The sequence below is a fragment of the Chinchilla lanigera genome, unplaced genomic scaffold (assembly GCF_000276665.1).
Source record: "Chinchilla lanigera isolate Chin_1 unplaced genomic scaffold, ChiLan1.0 scaffold00059, whole genome shotgun sequence".
In the NCBI taxonomy this organism is placed as follows: domain Eukaryota; kingdom Metazoa; phylum Chordata; class Mammalia; order Rodentia; family Chinchillidae; genus Chinchilla; species Chinchilla lanigera.
In genome coordinates this window covers 3466767-3481032 of record NW_004955460.1, presented here as the reverse complement: position 1 = coordinate 3481032, position 14266 = coordinate 3466767, and the positions used below count along the sequence as shown (strand labels likewise).

The following is a 14266-nucleotide window of genomic DNA, read 5'->3' as shown; positions in this document are numbered from 1 at the left end:
CATTTACTTAAGTATGTTCTGTGGGCTAGCTTGTAGTCTATTTTGGAGAACATTCCATGTGCAACTGAAAGGAATGTATATTCTGATATTGTGTGGTGGAACACTCTGTAGATATCTATTAAGTCAATTTATTTATAGATTTGGTTCAGTGCTGATATTTCTTTGTTGATTTTTTGTCTAGTTAATCTGTCTATTTGTAGCAATGGGATATTGAGGTCCCTCACTAAAACTGTGTTAGTGCTTATTTGAGTTTTCATGTCCATTAATATGTTTTATAAAGTTGGGTGTACCTGTATTTAGTGTGTATATTTTTATGATTGTTATCTCTTCTTCTTAGAGTTTTTCCTTAAGAAGTATGTAATGACCTTCTTTGTCTCTTTTGATCAGTCTTGCCTTGAAGCTCACTTTGTCTGCAAGTAGAAAGCTACCCCTGTTTTTTTTACACATTTCTGTTGCATGAAGTATTATTTTCCATGCTTTGACTTTCAGTCTATGAATTTCTTTTTGAGTTAAATATGTTTCTTGTATGCAATATATTGTTGAATCTTGTTTCTTGATCCATTCTGCTTTTCTTTTGGTGAATTGAGGCCATTTATATTTATGGTTATAATTGATATATATTGATTTATCCTTGTCATATTATTTTCCTTTTGTTGGTTCCCTTTTCTCAGCCTCTGTTCAATTGCTTGCCTTGTCTGTGGATTCTTTCTCTTGCTGTTTATGGAACTGTAGTCTTCCTTATCTCTTTTTAGGACACACTTCAGAACGTTTTGGAGTGTTGGTTTCATGGTTATGAATTTCTGTAGGTGTTTTTTTGTCTTGGAATTATCTTATTTTCTATCAATTTTGAAGGATAGTCTTGGAGGATACATCAATTTTGGCTGGAGGTTGTTTTCTGCCTTGAAATACTTCACTTCAAGCTCTCTTTGACTTAAGAAGTCTGCTGTGATTCTTATGGGCTTTTCTTTAAGGGTAATTTGTTTCTTTTCTTTAACAGCTTTTAGTATTCTGTTCTTGTGTTGAATTTCTGGAATCTTGACTATTATATGCCTTGGTGTAGATTTTTTCTCATGACTAATTGGAGTTCTATATGCCTCACTTAGTGTATGTCAAATTCTTTTTCCATGCATGGGAAGCTTTCTGCCATTACTTCTGTGAACAGGTTTTCTTTTTTATGTTGTTCTATTTCTTGCTTTTCTGTTGACTCTGATCAATCTTATATTATTCTTCTCTGCATCATCTAGCAGCTGTTAGATTTATCTTTCATGGTCCCCTGCTATTTTTAAGAAATCTTCCTTTTCATGATAGCTAATCACAATTCTGTCTTCTCTATCTGATATTCTATCCACACATTTGTTCATTCTGCTGCATATACTTTCAGTGGAATTTCTTATCTTTTGGATATGTTTAAATCTATTTCATGGATTCCCTTTCTTTCCTATGTTGGTCATCCATGGTTTCCATCACTTTCTTAAGCTTTTCTATTTTTAAAAATCTAAATCTGCAACTGCTATAGATTTGCTTACCATGTCCTGCATTATGGTCACCATCTCTGTAGTTACCTCAGAAATCATTTATGATTTGATGTTTTTCAAGAGCCTGATTCATCTGCTTTGTTGCTTCCACTGTTAGCACTTTAAAAGGTCCAGGTGGGTGATTTTCAAATTGTTTCACCTCATTGACTTCTGTGTTTGCCTTTGGTGAGCTGGAAGTCTGGGGCTACATCTTGCTCTGTGTGTTTTTATTTTTTGTTTTTAATTTAATTCCTATGTTGATGCTTGTAAATAGCTGCTGGCAGGTAGCTATATTACTAGTATGAAGATTCTTGAGGAAATGACTGCTTCTCAGAGATATCTTCCAGTTGTAGTTGGCTTTTGGGTTTTGAGTCTGTTTCAGGATCCCTGAAGATGGTGGAGCAAGCCACCCTGACACTGGGAGCCACTAGATAGAGATAATCCACAATGACTCTGAATTCTAAGCTCAGTTGGCCCTTCTACAAAATGGCAATCAGCCAATTGCCCTCTACTCAGGGACATCTGAAACCAAACAACTTTCCAAACACTGCAGTCCACTGCATCCAATGCTCCATTCAATTTTTCTTTTTTTAGTTATTTCAGAAATTTTTATCAAGTAAAATCATAACTTAAGGGTTGATCAGAGTCACACAAGTTATAAAACACAAAATAGTATTTGCTTCATGTGCCATTACTACTGGTAAAGTTATATAATACTTTTGTTTTGAGACAGGGTCTCACTATGTAGTCCAGGCTGGCCTTGAACTTGTGGTGATTCTCCTGCCTCAGGCTCCCAAGTGCTGGAATTACAGGCATGCATCACCACACCCAGCCTTTCAATACTTATTTATACTTCAGATGAGGTGATTTTATAAAGTGACATGAGAAGACATGTGATTTAATTTTACTGGGTCAGAGTGGCAGTGAATAGAAAACTGTGATACCACACACCTGTAAACCCAGCACTCTGGAGGCTGAGGCAGCAATGCTCCATTCTATTGGTTCATTTCTCTGTGGAGGGCTCTGAAGTCTCCAGTAGTCACCATGGGTCTGTAGGTTTGAGCTGTCCCTGCCACGCAGTGAGCCACTGCTCAGGGAGAAATCCTGCTTGCCACCTCCTTCTTCAGCATTAAGGTCTCTCTCTTTTCTCTCCCTGTAGGCCTCATTTCTGGCTTCAGATGTTTGCTGTGTCCTGCGTACCCACTTCCTTCCTTTCTCTTCCTCATCTTGCTATATTCCAGCATCTGGACACCAAATCTCAGGCTGTTTCTCTGCTGTTCACCACTTAGCCATCTTCTCAGCAGTCTATATATTATTTTAGATTTAATACTGTTAAATATTTTATTAAGAAAAATATTAAATTTAGATAGAAGAGTATCATGAACCTTCAGTATCTAGTTCTCTCATGCTCAATTTGTGGCTGATTTTGTTTGTTCTACAATACTATCTATTACACTAAAATCTTGATTTAAAAGCATAATTCCTTGCAGAACCATGCTTGTAATCCAAAGTACTTGTATGTCAAAGCATATTTTGCCATAAATAATAATGGGAACTTGGATGATTAAAAATGTTCATATAAGATGATTATAATACTATGATATAGTTCGAAATAATAAAGAAAATACAAAATATAAAGAAAAATAAACAAATTAACATGCACTTACCTTTGCAAACCTTCGTGGCTGGTCTGAGGGAGGCAAGAGAGAGGAGAACTATTGTGCAGGATGACTGTCACTATCACTAATGGAATCGCTACTATCTATTGGCTCAATGCAGCCGTTTTCTTTTCATTCTGCTTTAACTTGAACATATCCAATGACACTTGCTTTTGCTTCCATTTGAGGATTTCATGGAAATGTAGCATTGTATTGTCATTAAACAGATTCATTGCTCACAGTACTACAGCCTTATTTGGGTGATGGTGTTATACAAAATTTTACATTGTTTCCCACATTTTACACATCATACTAATCTTGTTTGAAGTGAGGGATTCCTTTACCTTTGCTCCTCCTCTTCTGCAGACAAGAGCTACACTTGCTGTTGGGAGATGATCACCCACAAACCTAGAAAGAGAGAGAGACAGAGAGAGAGACAGAGAGATGGAGACAGAGAGACAGAGAGACACAGAGAGAGGCAAAGAGAGAGAGACACAGAGAGAGAGAGAGAGAGACCCCATTGGCTTAGGTGATCATGTGACACTGGGCATCATGTACTACTTGTATTGCAAGACATCACTTGTTTATCAAGTTAAAATTTGTTTGAAATATTTGTTTTGTGGAGCACTCAGAACAAGTTAGAATCCCAGGTTTTACTGTGTAGGCTAATTTGTTTCATTTATACTACTAGTTTATCTTAGTTTATTGAAAAGAAAGTTTTGTGTTGTGTGTTTATTTTTTTGTGAGAATCTTTTTGGTTTATGTATTGTACCTTGAATAACTACTTTGAAGATAGTGCTACACAGTGTATTAACTATTGTTATTTTCCTACTATTTTGTTACAAATTTTTATTTTATTTTTTCATAAAATAAAAAAAGATATTCCAGGACAATATGTATATTTCCTGCCCTGTACAGGAATCAGATTCTATTTCCTGAAGGCTGCTTAGTTCCTTTTAGTGGAAAGTACTATAGAGACCACAGTTCACATACTAGGAATACTCATTGCTGCTATGTTAGTTTTTACTTCTAGTCCTTTTTAATGGACAAAAAATATACATCTTAAAAATTGCACTGAGTTTATATACTATCATTTTAATCCAGAAACATACTTCACACCAAAAACATGAAGAAACAAAGTCTAGATATTTATATAGACCTTGAATTATGTCTTCTGTTCTTTCAGGTAAATGATAAATTGTTTGAATTTCTGTAGCTGACAGAATATTAGTATGTGAGCTATCTAGCTAGTAACCATAGTATTCACTTCAAACAGCCTTATTTTGTTTTTAAAATTTATTATCAGCATAGGTCTTAGTTCTTTTAGAAACCTCCTTCTTTCTTGTCCTTAAAAGCTTGTCACTGACTAGGTCTATACCTTATAGCAAGCTCTTTACTAAAGAGTGGAGAGGGCAGTCTCAAGTAAGATCAGATCAGAGCCCAGAGGAACTACGTGGCCTCTCTTATTGGAGAACAGCGGGATGTATTATTTTGGAGATGTGGCAGGAGATATATACCGAGTGGATAGGAACTAGATCACAAAGCATTCAGTATGTCATGCTGAATTTTTACTTTTATTTTTATCATGTAGACAATTTAATAAGAATTTTAATAGAGAAATGGCCTGATCAGAATTACATATTCAAAAGGCCTTTGAGTCATGTTAAAAGTTAATGGAGGTTGGGGGAGCAGTAAGTAAGCTATTAAAGAATGTAAACATTTAAATGGATTTCAAAGACATTTGGCAGATTCAGTAATCAAGAACTGATTGATCAGTTTGATTTGGACAAGAAGCAAAAGAAGATCAGGCTGACGTTTATGTTTGTGGATCATGCAAATATTTGGGTGATGTTTTTGTTCAGAGAAACAATGAATGCAGGAGAAGGGACAGTTTTTATTGGTGGCATGTGAATGTGACTGAGGTGGGATGATAGGTTCTGTTTAGGTTTAGCTTGGGGTATGTTGGGCTTTTGTGGGGAGATGTCAATACCTGCACACACATAAACATCTTTATATATAAGAACCCAGACTTGGCTTCAAATCACAGCTCTGCTACTTCCTATGTGAACTTAGGTAGGTGATTTGAACTTCTAAGTCTTAGTTTTTATGGTTGTAAAAAAAGAATAATGGTATCTAGGATATTCTGTTGTGTGAATTAAGTGATCTAACTTTTAAGAAAAATGTAATAGTGCCTATTAGGGTTTTTGTCAGGTAGTCATGGGGTACATGCTTTTCAGAGGCAGTGAATCTGGAGTTTGTGATTAATTCATGGTCCAGTGCTGGGATTAAGGGTGTGAGTGCTACACCTGCCCTAGGGAGGGTAGCCTTCATCCTATATAAGGGACAGGAAGAGGCTTGTTCTCTTCTCTCTCTCCCTCTTTCCCTCTCTCTCTCTTTCTTCCTCTCTTTCTCTCTCTCTCTCTCTCATTGCTTTTGCTGTCTTCTGCCACCATAAACTATTGCCCCTTTGCCATGTGCCATCCCACCTTGGAACCAGCAGATATATTATAGACTGAAATCTCTACACACTCTGAGTTGAATAAACCTTTTTTAATTTTGGGTGTTGGGTATTTTGTCTCAGCAATGAGAAAATGAGTAAGACAGTACCTAATATGCAATAACTTCATAATTGTTATTATTATTCTAGAATAGAAGCTGCAAATATCTTGTTTGGAGCCATGATGGATTTGCTTTTTTTAGTGAGAACACTGAGAATGAGAAGAGGGGGCAAATGTGCGCTATTAGGTAATGTCAGCAGTTAAACCTCAGAAATTTTGTTGCTTCAACCTTTCCACTCTGCCCTCTGCCCCCAGCAGGTTATATCAGGTATTACTGGAGGAAGTAAAGATTTATCTTTTCCTTGTAGTTAGTTGTCATATGTTATTCCTATTTCTGAAGGTTACTAATTTACATCCATTCATTTACTGAAAACATACTTGTTAAGACACTGGCAGGCATTATTCTAGGTGGTGAAGATATCATAGAGATTAGACACCTGCATTGCAGTCTTCATGATGCTTCTATTCTAGGAGAGTCTGCTTTTATTGGGTAGTTGAGGAAAGTCTCCCTTAGAAGGTTATACTTAAGATCACATCATCAGTAACAGATAGCCATGTAGATATTCGAGGGAGAAACACTCTAGGTAGTGCAAAGACTGGAAGGTGGGAATGAACTGAAGGTATTCAGAAAACCTTAAGAAGGCCACCAAATCAGCCAGTGTAGTGGTAACATGCCTGTAATCTCAGAATTCTGGGGGGCAGAGGCAGGAGGGAGATTGCAAGTTCAAGCCCACCTTGGGTAAAATTTAGTAATTTAGCAAGACCCTGTCTGGAAAAAAAAAAAAAAAGGCTATATGCAGTGAGAAAATTGAAGGGCAGAGGCCAGAGATCTGGCAGTGATCAACTTAGCTAGGGTTCTCTTAGCCTGGATAGGGAGTCTGGATTTGCTCTAGATAACTCAAAAAGTCCCTAGAAAGCTTTGAAAGGAAAATAGTGCACCCTGATTTACATTTTTTAAAGGATAATTGTGTTCACAAAAGGGAAGACTTAGATAGGGAGACTAGAAACAGGAGGCTAATGAAAGTGTCCAGGTGAGATGCTTTATTTTGTTCTCTTGTTTTTGTTATTAGCATGCAAAAAAGCTCGATCTTGAAACCCTTGGTTGCTTGGAAGTCTCGGAGGTATCCCTGAGCTGATCTCTGTCAGGAGAGCTGTGGTGATTTTCTGGTGCTCTGGCACAGAGCAGATAGATACAAGCAGTGGTTACCTATTAAGAGACCCAAACTTTGATTCTTAGCTCAGGAGTGCATGAATGGGCCTTAAGAGTAGGAGCACCTGTTCAATTACTTTTCTTGCCAGTTTGTCAGAGAGTCTTAGGACCCCAAAAGGGCAACCATTACTAGCCAGGTTACTGAGTACTGTGGGATATGTGGGATATGTAAAGCAAGAGCACCAATGGTAGTGTTTATTTTTTAAGAGCTCATAAGGAGAGAAGGAAAACATGAAGTTAGAAGAATTAGAAAGAAAAATGAGCAATATCAGGAATTCACAGAGCAGGGCATGTGGTGTTCAGGACAAATATTAAGGGATAAAAATATTTTCTCTTCAGTTTCCTCCCTGCATGTTTTTGCTTACAATTCTTAAAATGAGAATTTTGCTGTACAGTCATTGATCATAAAAGCCACAAGATGGCGAGGTTGCTCCTTAAAATGAATGTAGGTGAAGGAAGTAGAGGGACGGAGAGAGAAAGGGAGAGTGGGGAGGGGACAGGCAGACAGATAGACAGATAGACAAAGTATTCCTCTCTTCTTTTTTACAGCCTCCTTCATTTTCCTCATCCATTTACTTCAATATAAAGAACTAAGATGCTTAAATTTTTCCTCCTTAATTTGGATTTGGAGCACTGTTGTTTTTGATATTGTAGAACTAAATATGAAGTTAAAAAACCTATTTGGAGCCCACAATTATCTATTTTTCAGCTCTTTATTAAATTTTTAATAAGTCATACATTTTTCCCATTCTCAGAAGGGTACTTTTAACTAACTACTGTTTTGATGTCAGTTCCTTGTTTTAAAACTCTATTTATTGACATGAATATTTATTGATGGTATTGGTAGTATTTTTGACTCATCTTACAGAAAAAATATACTACTATTATCACTGTTGGCTTCTTTTGTGTGATGAACAAGTGTAAGTTTCCAATATTAATTTTATACTATTAATGTACTTTCACTGCTTAGAAGATCTATTCTCATCAGTTCAGTACACCTTAAGGCAGTTTTCTTTTTGTTAGTGTCAATATTCTAGGAAAATGTAAGCAAATATATTACTGGTGTTGTGACTGATGCATATTTATTGATTAATATTTAGTTAGTGCTCTCTGTGAAACATGCTTTACTTACACTGTTTTACCAAATTAAATCCTTAGAACAAGTCTGTGAGATAAATGCAGATATCTCCATTTTAAAGATAAATACATCGAGGGTCTGGGAAATTTAAAAATTGTCAAAGTTTTGATAGTTGGCAGAACTATAATTTTAATCCAGATTGTTTTTAATCCCAACTTGCATTCTCTTTTTCACCGTGCCTACTGCTTGCAGTGAAAGTAACTATTTATATATCTCTTTAATAGAAATACTTGGAAGTTGCAATTTAAAGTAATTAGGATAGTTGTGCCTTCTCCCTGTACACTGAACAAAGGAGAATTTGTATCACAAGGCAGTGATGATGGTGAGTTTTTATTTAGTAAGCTGTTTGTTTTCTGAGCATATTTTCTGTAGGCCTTTTATTTAGGAGACTCCATGCAGATTTGTGCTGATGGTAAGGGCCTCTGTTTGTCCCTTTTGAGGGATTTGGGCTTCTGGCCAGTAGCACCTACTGACTTTTCCAACCCTGAGAGAACTGAAGCTGTCTCCTTCTCTTGGCTTCTGGTTGAGATAGCAGGTGGTCCCAGAGCACACAGGAGGCCCCTGGCTTCTGGCGGCAGCTTTTCTCTGCTCCACGGGGCCTGTGCTATGCCTGGACTACCTGTGGTTTGGAAACTGTTGTGTTGAAGAAAGAGAAGCCTAGGCTGTGGTGCCATTTCCTGCTACATATAGGTTGCCCCAAAATTCATTCTCAAAAGTGTGGCATCAGTTTCTGTATTTCTGCTTGGAAACTGTTGACTTTTACTGTATTTTTCTTTATGTTTCTCTTCATATCACATTTTTGCTTTTCTAATATTTAAAAAGAGATAGTTCAAACTTTACAAGTTTTATTTTTTGAATTAAAAGTCAAAACTGTCTTATCTGAAGCCAGACATATGAGTTTTTAAAAAAGATTTTATCAATTCAGCACCATATAATAGTTTTAATTGAAAAATAAATATAGTGAAAGAAAACTGACTGAATAAATAATTATTGAAGTTGGCTGATGGGCATATTATAAATTCTTCCCATTTTTGTTTGACATTGTCCATGCTGAAACATAAGGAGAAACATGTTATAACATTTTCTGGCATTAATAATAATACATATCCTTTAAGCTATTTCTCGCTTCCAAGTACTAACCAGCCCTGACCCTGCTTAGCTTCTGAGATCAGATGAGATCGGGCACATTCAGGGTGGTATGGCAGTAGACTAAACTATTTCTATAAGTGATGGTTTTATCCAATGATTTTGTTTTACATTTTTATATCTCTGATAAAGATTGTTCTGGTACTAAATGCATCTGGGTAGGTTAATGGGTGATTAGATCATTTAATCACTCACTTTAAGTTCTGTATTCAGTCACATTTTATATATTATTTGCTTTTGGAAAAATTTTTTTAGCACCCAATATTTGTTTACTCTTTCACTGAAAGGTTTTTAAACACTGTTTTAGATGATGGAAGTACAGAAATGGGTCTAATAGAAGAAATTCCTAGAGCGTACATTTTAGTAGGAAGGAGACAAAATAAATAAATAACATCATGTATTGATGATGAGGGCTATGAAGACAAATATAATTGGGTAAAAGGGATGAAAAGTGTGAAGTGACAGTGCTTTGTTATACAGGGTCATCAGGGAAAGTCTATCTGGTGGAGATTTGGAGGATGCCAGAGAGTAGAGCGGAGCAGGCATCTGTGGGGGCTGGCAGGATGAGCTGATGGCTGGGCATGGACAACACTTCATTTATTCACTCTTTGGTTGATAAATTGGATTTGGAGATAGCTTCATGTAGCTTTTGATACAGCCTTTTTACTTATTAGTACCAAGACTGAAGAGCCAGAGAAAAGACTTTCGTGTTCTTTTAACTCTTGCCTCTGTTCCCCTCACCCTCTCATCTCAAAAAGAAAGAAAAAGAAACACAACACTTTTGAAAAGCATTGTTAGAAGATAAAATTGTTTTATTCTTGTCCAAACTTTGTCATTTATATATATTTTTTTGATGCTTGAGAAAATATGTAAGTAGAACCTGCGGAGCCATGTTTCCCTCACTTTGTACATTATCATGTACAGATTGACAGTAGCGGATGCCTCTTGGTGCCTGGGAGGTAAGTGACAGAGTGAATCATGCTGAGCCAGAGAGGGCTAAGGAGTAGTGGGGAGCACAGCAAATTGGAGAGTTCATGCCCTGTGTCGGGGGAGAGCTGTATTCAACTCGGATTTTTGCATGTAAGAAGATGGGCCTAGCTTTGAATGTATTTTCTGATTTTTTCAACAAAAGCCATGCATTTCCATCTTATGTGTTACCTCTTGATTTTTAATTGTTGGCAGTAAATAAAATCATTTCAAAACACTCTGTAGGTCAAACGAAGCACTTATGCTGGTGTGATCTGGCCAGCAGTTGACTTTTTGGGAGTAGAACATAGTAATTCATTGTTACTGTCTCCTTCAGGAGATCATACAGGTCTAACAGCTACACAGTGCAGCAAGATTTCTGGAAACAAATGGCTTTGACATGTTATTACACATGGTGCTAGTGTGTGGTGCTGACTGCGTCTCTTCTTGTTTTAGGTTATGGTCACACAGGTCCCATGTCACAGCGAGCTGGTTATGATTCTGTTGCCGCTGCTATTTCTGGTCTGATGAACATCACAGGGCCTGAGGTAGGTATCCTTCTAGGAATAATCATAGTATTTCTCTTTACATGTTCCAGAGAAAATTTTCTCTTTACTAACCCATAGGTTTAAACTTGAATTAATCTTAGAAGGAAACCAGGGAAAGAGAATGGCTTATTAAAGTAAAACAGAAGTGAGTTCATTATGAATGTATTGAATTCTAAACTTCAAAATAACCCCATGGAAAAGTAAAATTTTTAGCAATAAGCAGTAGATGAAGTCATGAACACATTTTTGTATTGGTTATATTGGTTGAGTTTAGTCACTTTCATGTGATTTTGGGAATTTTTTTTCCTGTGAAATAGAATGACTGACCAGACTAGACTATGGATGTCCATTTTCGCTAGAGTGCCTGCATTTGATAAATAAACATAGCTGAGGGATTTTTTCTCCTGAAGATATTATAAATTGTTGTGTATTTAGGAATTTGTTACTTAAAGCCTTAGATTATAGTTGTGTTGAATTTTTCATACATATTAGAGTGACAGTAGAAGAATTGTTGATTCTATAACAATTCCTCCTCATTGCCGGAGGGTTGGGAAATTCCTAAAAAGTGTGTAGAAGGCCAAAATATGGGTGGTTAGCTTGAAAAGAAGACTCATCAGGAAAACAATAAGGTAAAAAAAAAATGAACATGAGATCCTAGTAAATAAAAATATTTACTTTTGAAATATTTCAAAACCAACTGGATTGGCAGTCTTAAAAGCTTGTTTCAACAGATGTCCCTTCCTCAAATCACTTTCTTTGGTTAATTCTCGAGATATATTGCTGTGATTTTGGGGCAAACTGAGGCAGAGAGACCACAACTCTTTTTATTTCCAGTTTTTAGGTTTTTTTCTTTTTTTTTTTTTTTTTTACAATTCTGCTTTGTTGTGTGGTTTTAATGTCTTAAAATACAAGGTCTTTGAGTTTCATCCTCTGTTTTATTTAAGTTACAGAAAAACAATGTATGTGGCCTTTTCTTAAAATATTCAGGGTATCAGTTCTCTTTCTACCCATTGAGAAAAGGGAACATGAACCATGAACATCTCTTTTTGCTCTAATAGGCTCTCATATCATTATCGTGAGTACTTTCATTTAAGGTACTGGAGCCAATTTGGAATATGTAAAAACATCTGAGACTTGTATTTGTTGAGACTTGTTATGAATGAAAAACTACTGAGATGAAGAACTTCTGTGGTTTTGTTGATACATTGCACTGTGTTCTGACTGCACAACCATATAGCATGTGTTCAACCTTAGAATTTACCAGTCAGCAGCAGCCTTTATCTCTTGTCTTGCTTTACTTTTATGATTTTTATTTAAGCAAATAATAATATTTTCTGAACACTCAGTAGGTGCCAAACATTGTTTTACATACTACATATATTAAATAAAGTCCGAGTCTTTCATCTGGACACAACTCTGCCTTTAGAATTAAGGCATTCCTTGGCCCAGTGCATAGTGATTGCGCATGTTCCTTCCTATGTTCTTGGAAGTGAGGAAGTCACGGACTATTGGAGAGGTGCGCTCTTTCCCTCCTGAATGTGCCAAATGAGAAAAACAAACATTAACAGAAAATATTCATTGCATGCAAATAGAAGCTGCTCTGAATAAGAGTACAGGGTTTTATTAACTATGGAATATTGTGCCTAAGACCATTATTATATTTCTAAAAATCTGCACAAAACTTGGTTTGACAGAGAAAGCAGATGAAAAAGAATCAGGCAATGCTGGGATTCCCCTTAAGAAAGCTGTTTTCCCTCATCTGATCAGTGTATGCCATAATAGGCAGTTGTTGCTCAGGAGGAATCACTTGTGAAGTCCTGGCTGTTACCGTTAGCTAGCCAGTATACACACATGATGACAACTTATTTCTTGTGGCATATGAAATTTTATCCAATGGCACAGCTATGCATCTGAGCTGCTAGCATAACTCCATGCTGTCAAATGACTTTCTGGAACCCAGGATTCTCTCTTGGTAGGAGGCTTCACTACATCACTGTATACAGTGGAGCCTGGCCTTGGCTGTCAGTCAGGGAAGGTGCTCTGAAGACCAGATGTTTCAGGTGGCACTGGAAAACAATGCCATGTGTGATGCCTACATGCTGGAGACTGGTAGACTGAGCAGTCAAAAAAGTCCAGTGTATTATTGTGAAACAGCAAGGCAGGGGGAAAGTGAGGTTGAAAACAGAGAGAGTGTTGGTTGAATTTATTTATTTATTTTTTTTCTGGTACCAGGAATCGAACTCATGACCTTGCGCTTGTCAGGCAGGTGCTGTGCCACTGAGCTAAATCCCCAGCCCCCTGAATTTATTCTTTGTAGACTTACTATGCTAGCAGTTTCATGAGAAAAAGATACATTATTATATGTAAATTTTTCCTACTGATGATATCATATAGTTCTACCTAGGAATGAATGATGTTCCAAAGATACGAGAAAAGGTTAGCATTGTAAATAAAAAATTTTAAAATGCATATTTTCCTATAATAGAGTAATAATGGTATTTTTGTCCATGAGGGGTCATACAAAAGTGTATGATACAGAATGAAATTTATGAAAGAGTAGTCTTTATGATGGGATTTAAGATAAACTAGGGATGGTTGACCTCCACTCCACTTAATCTATGTTTTGGTGTTATCTTATAAGATTCATACTTGCTAATGGACATAAAATCTGATTTTGAGCACCTAAACCTTGATAGGTGTTTTACTTATATTAGGATCTCTTTTTATCCTCACACTTCTCCTGTCAGGTGGGTGTTAACAAATTCTAACTGAAGCTTAGAGTGCCCAGGTATGCAAGTGCTAATGCCAGATTTTGAAGCCAATTTTGTTAAACTCCTGGAGTTGGCACTCTTGCCACACTCCTTGGTGCTTGTACAATGAATCTTGATGTTTACTGTATTTGCATCTTATGCACGCTACTTGATTTATGTTACAATACAGTGATTAGACCACTCGGTAAGTGGCAGAGCACTGCAGTAAGAGTTTGTGTCCCTGGTTCTAATTCATTCCTGTTTAGTATTTACTGACTGGCTAAAATGGGCCTCAATAGAATATGTGCATCATAGTAAAGACCATGGTGGTTGCTTCGGCTATCCTGCTCTATCTCTATGCATAGAACAGAGCCCTAGTACACACTCAGTAAATGGATGTTGAGTGAATAAATGAACACCTGTACTGTGCTGTGTGATCTTGTGCATATCACATAGCTTCATATGTGTCAGTGAATGGGATCTGAAAGTGAAGCTCACATGCTTCCTCTACAACACTGTAAAAAGCAAATAACATATCTTTGATATATGAAATTGTATATAATGTTAGGTCATACACATAAGAATCATTAATTTCTTAATATAGCTACAGATGCCTGAGCTCCACCCTCAGAAACATTGATTTGTGAGTGGAGCCCACAAATATTCATGTTTAGTGATGGGCCCAAGTGCTTCTGATAGAGGTTTATGGGCTACACTTGAAAAACAGTTATATTATTATTAAGAATTTTTATCATTAGTATGGAAATTTCTCAAAAAA

General features: G+C 36.6%; 1 protein-coding gene across 5 annotated transcripts in view; it reads left to right on the top strand.

The window, feature by feature from the left end:
* The window catches only part of Sugct (succinyl-CoA:glutarate-CoA transferase), a 693160-nt gene that overhangs the window by 78593 nt on the left and 600301 nt on the right, over window positions 1-14266 (top strand). For all 5 annotated transcript variants that reach the window (XM_013521156.1, XM_005397726.2, XM_013521159.1 and 2 more), the window contains one exon: window positions 10647-10738. In XM_013521156.1, coding sequence (XP_013376610.1) covers window positions 10647-10738 — 92 coding nt within the window. The remainder of the gene's footprint in view (window positions 1-10646; window positions 10739-14266) is intronic.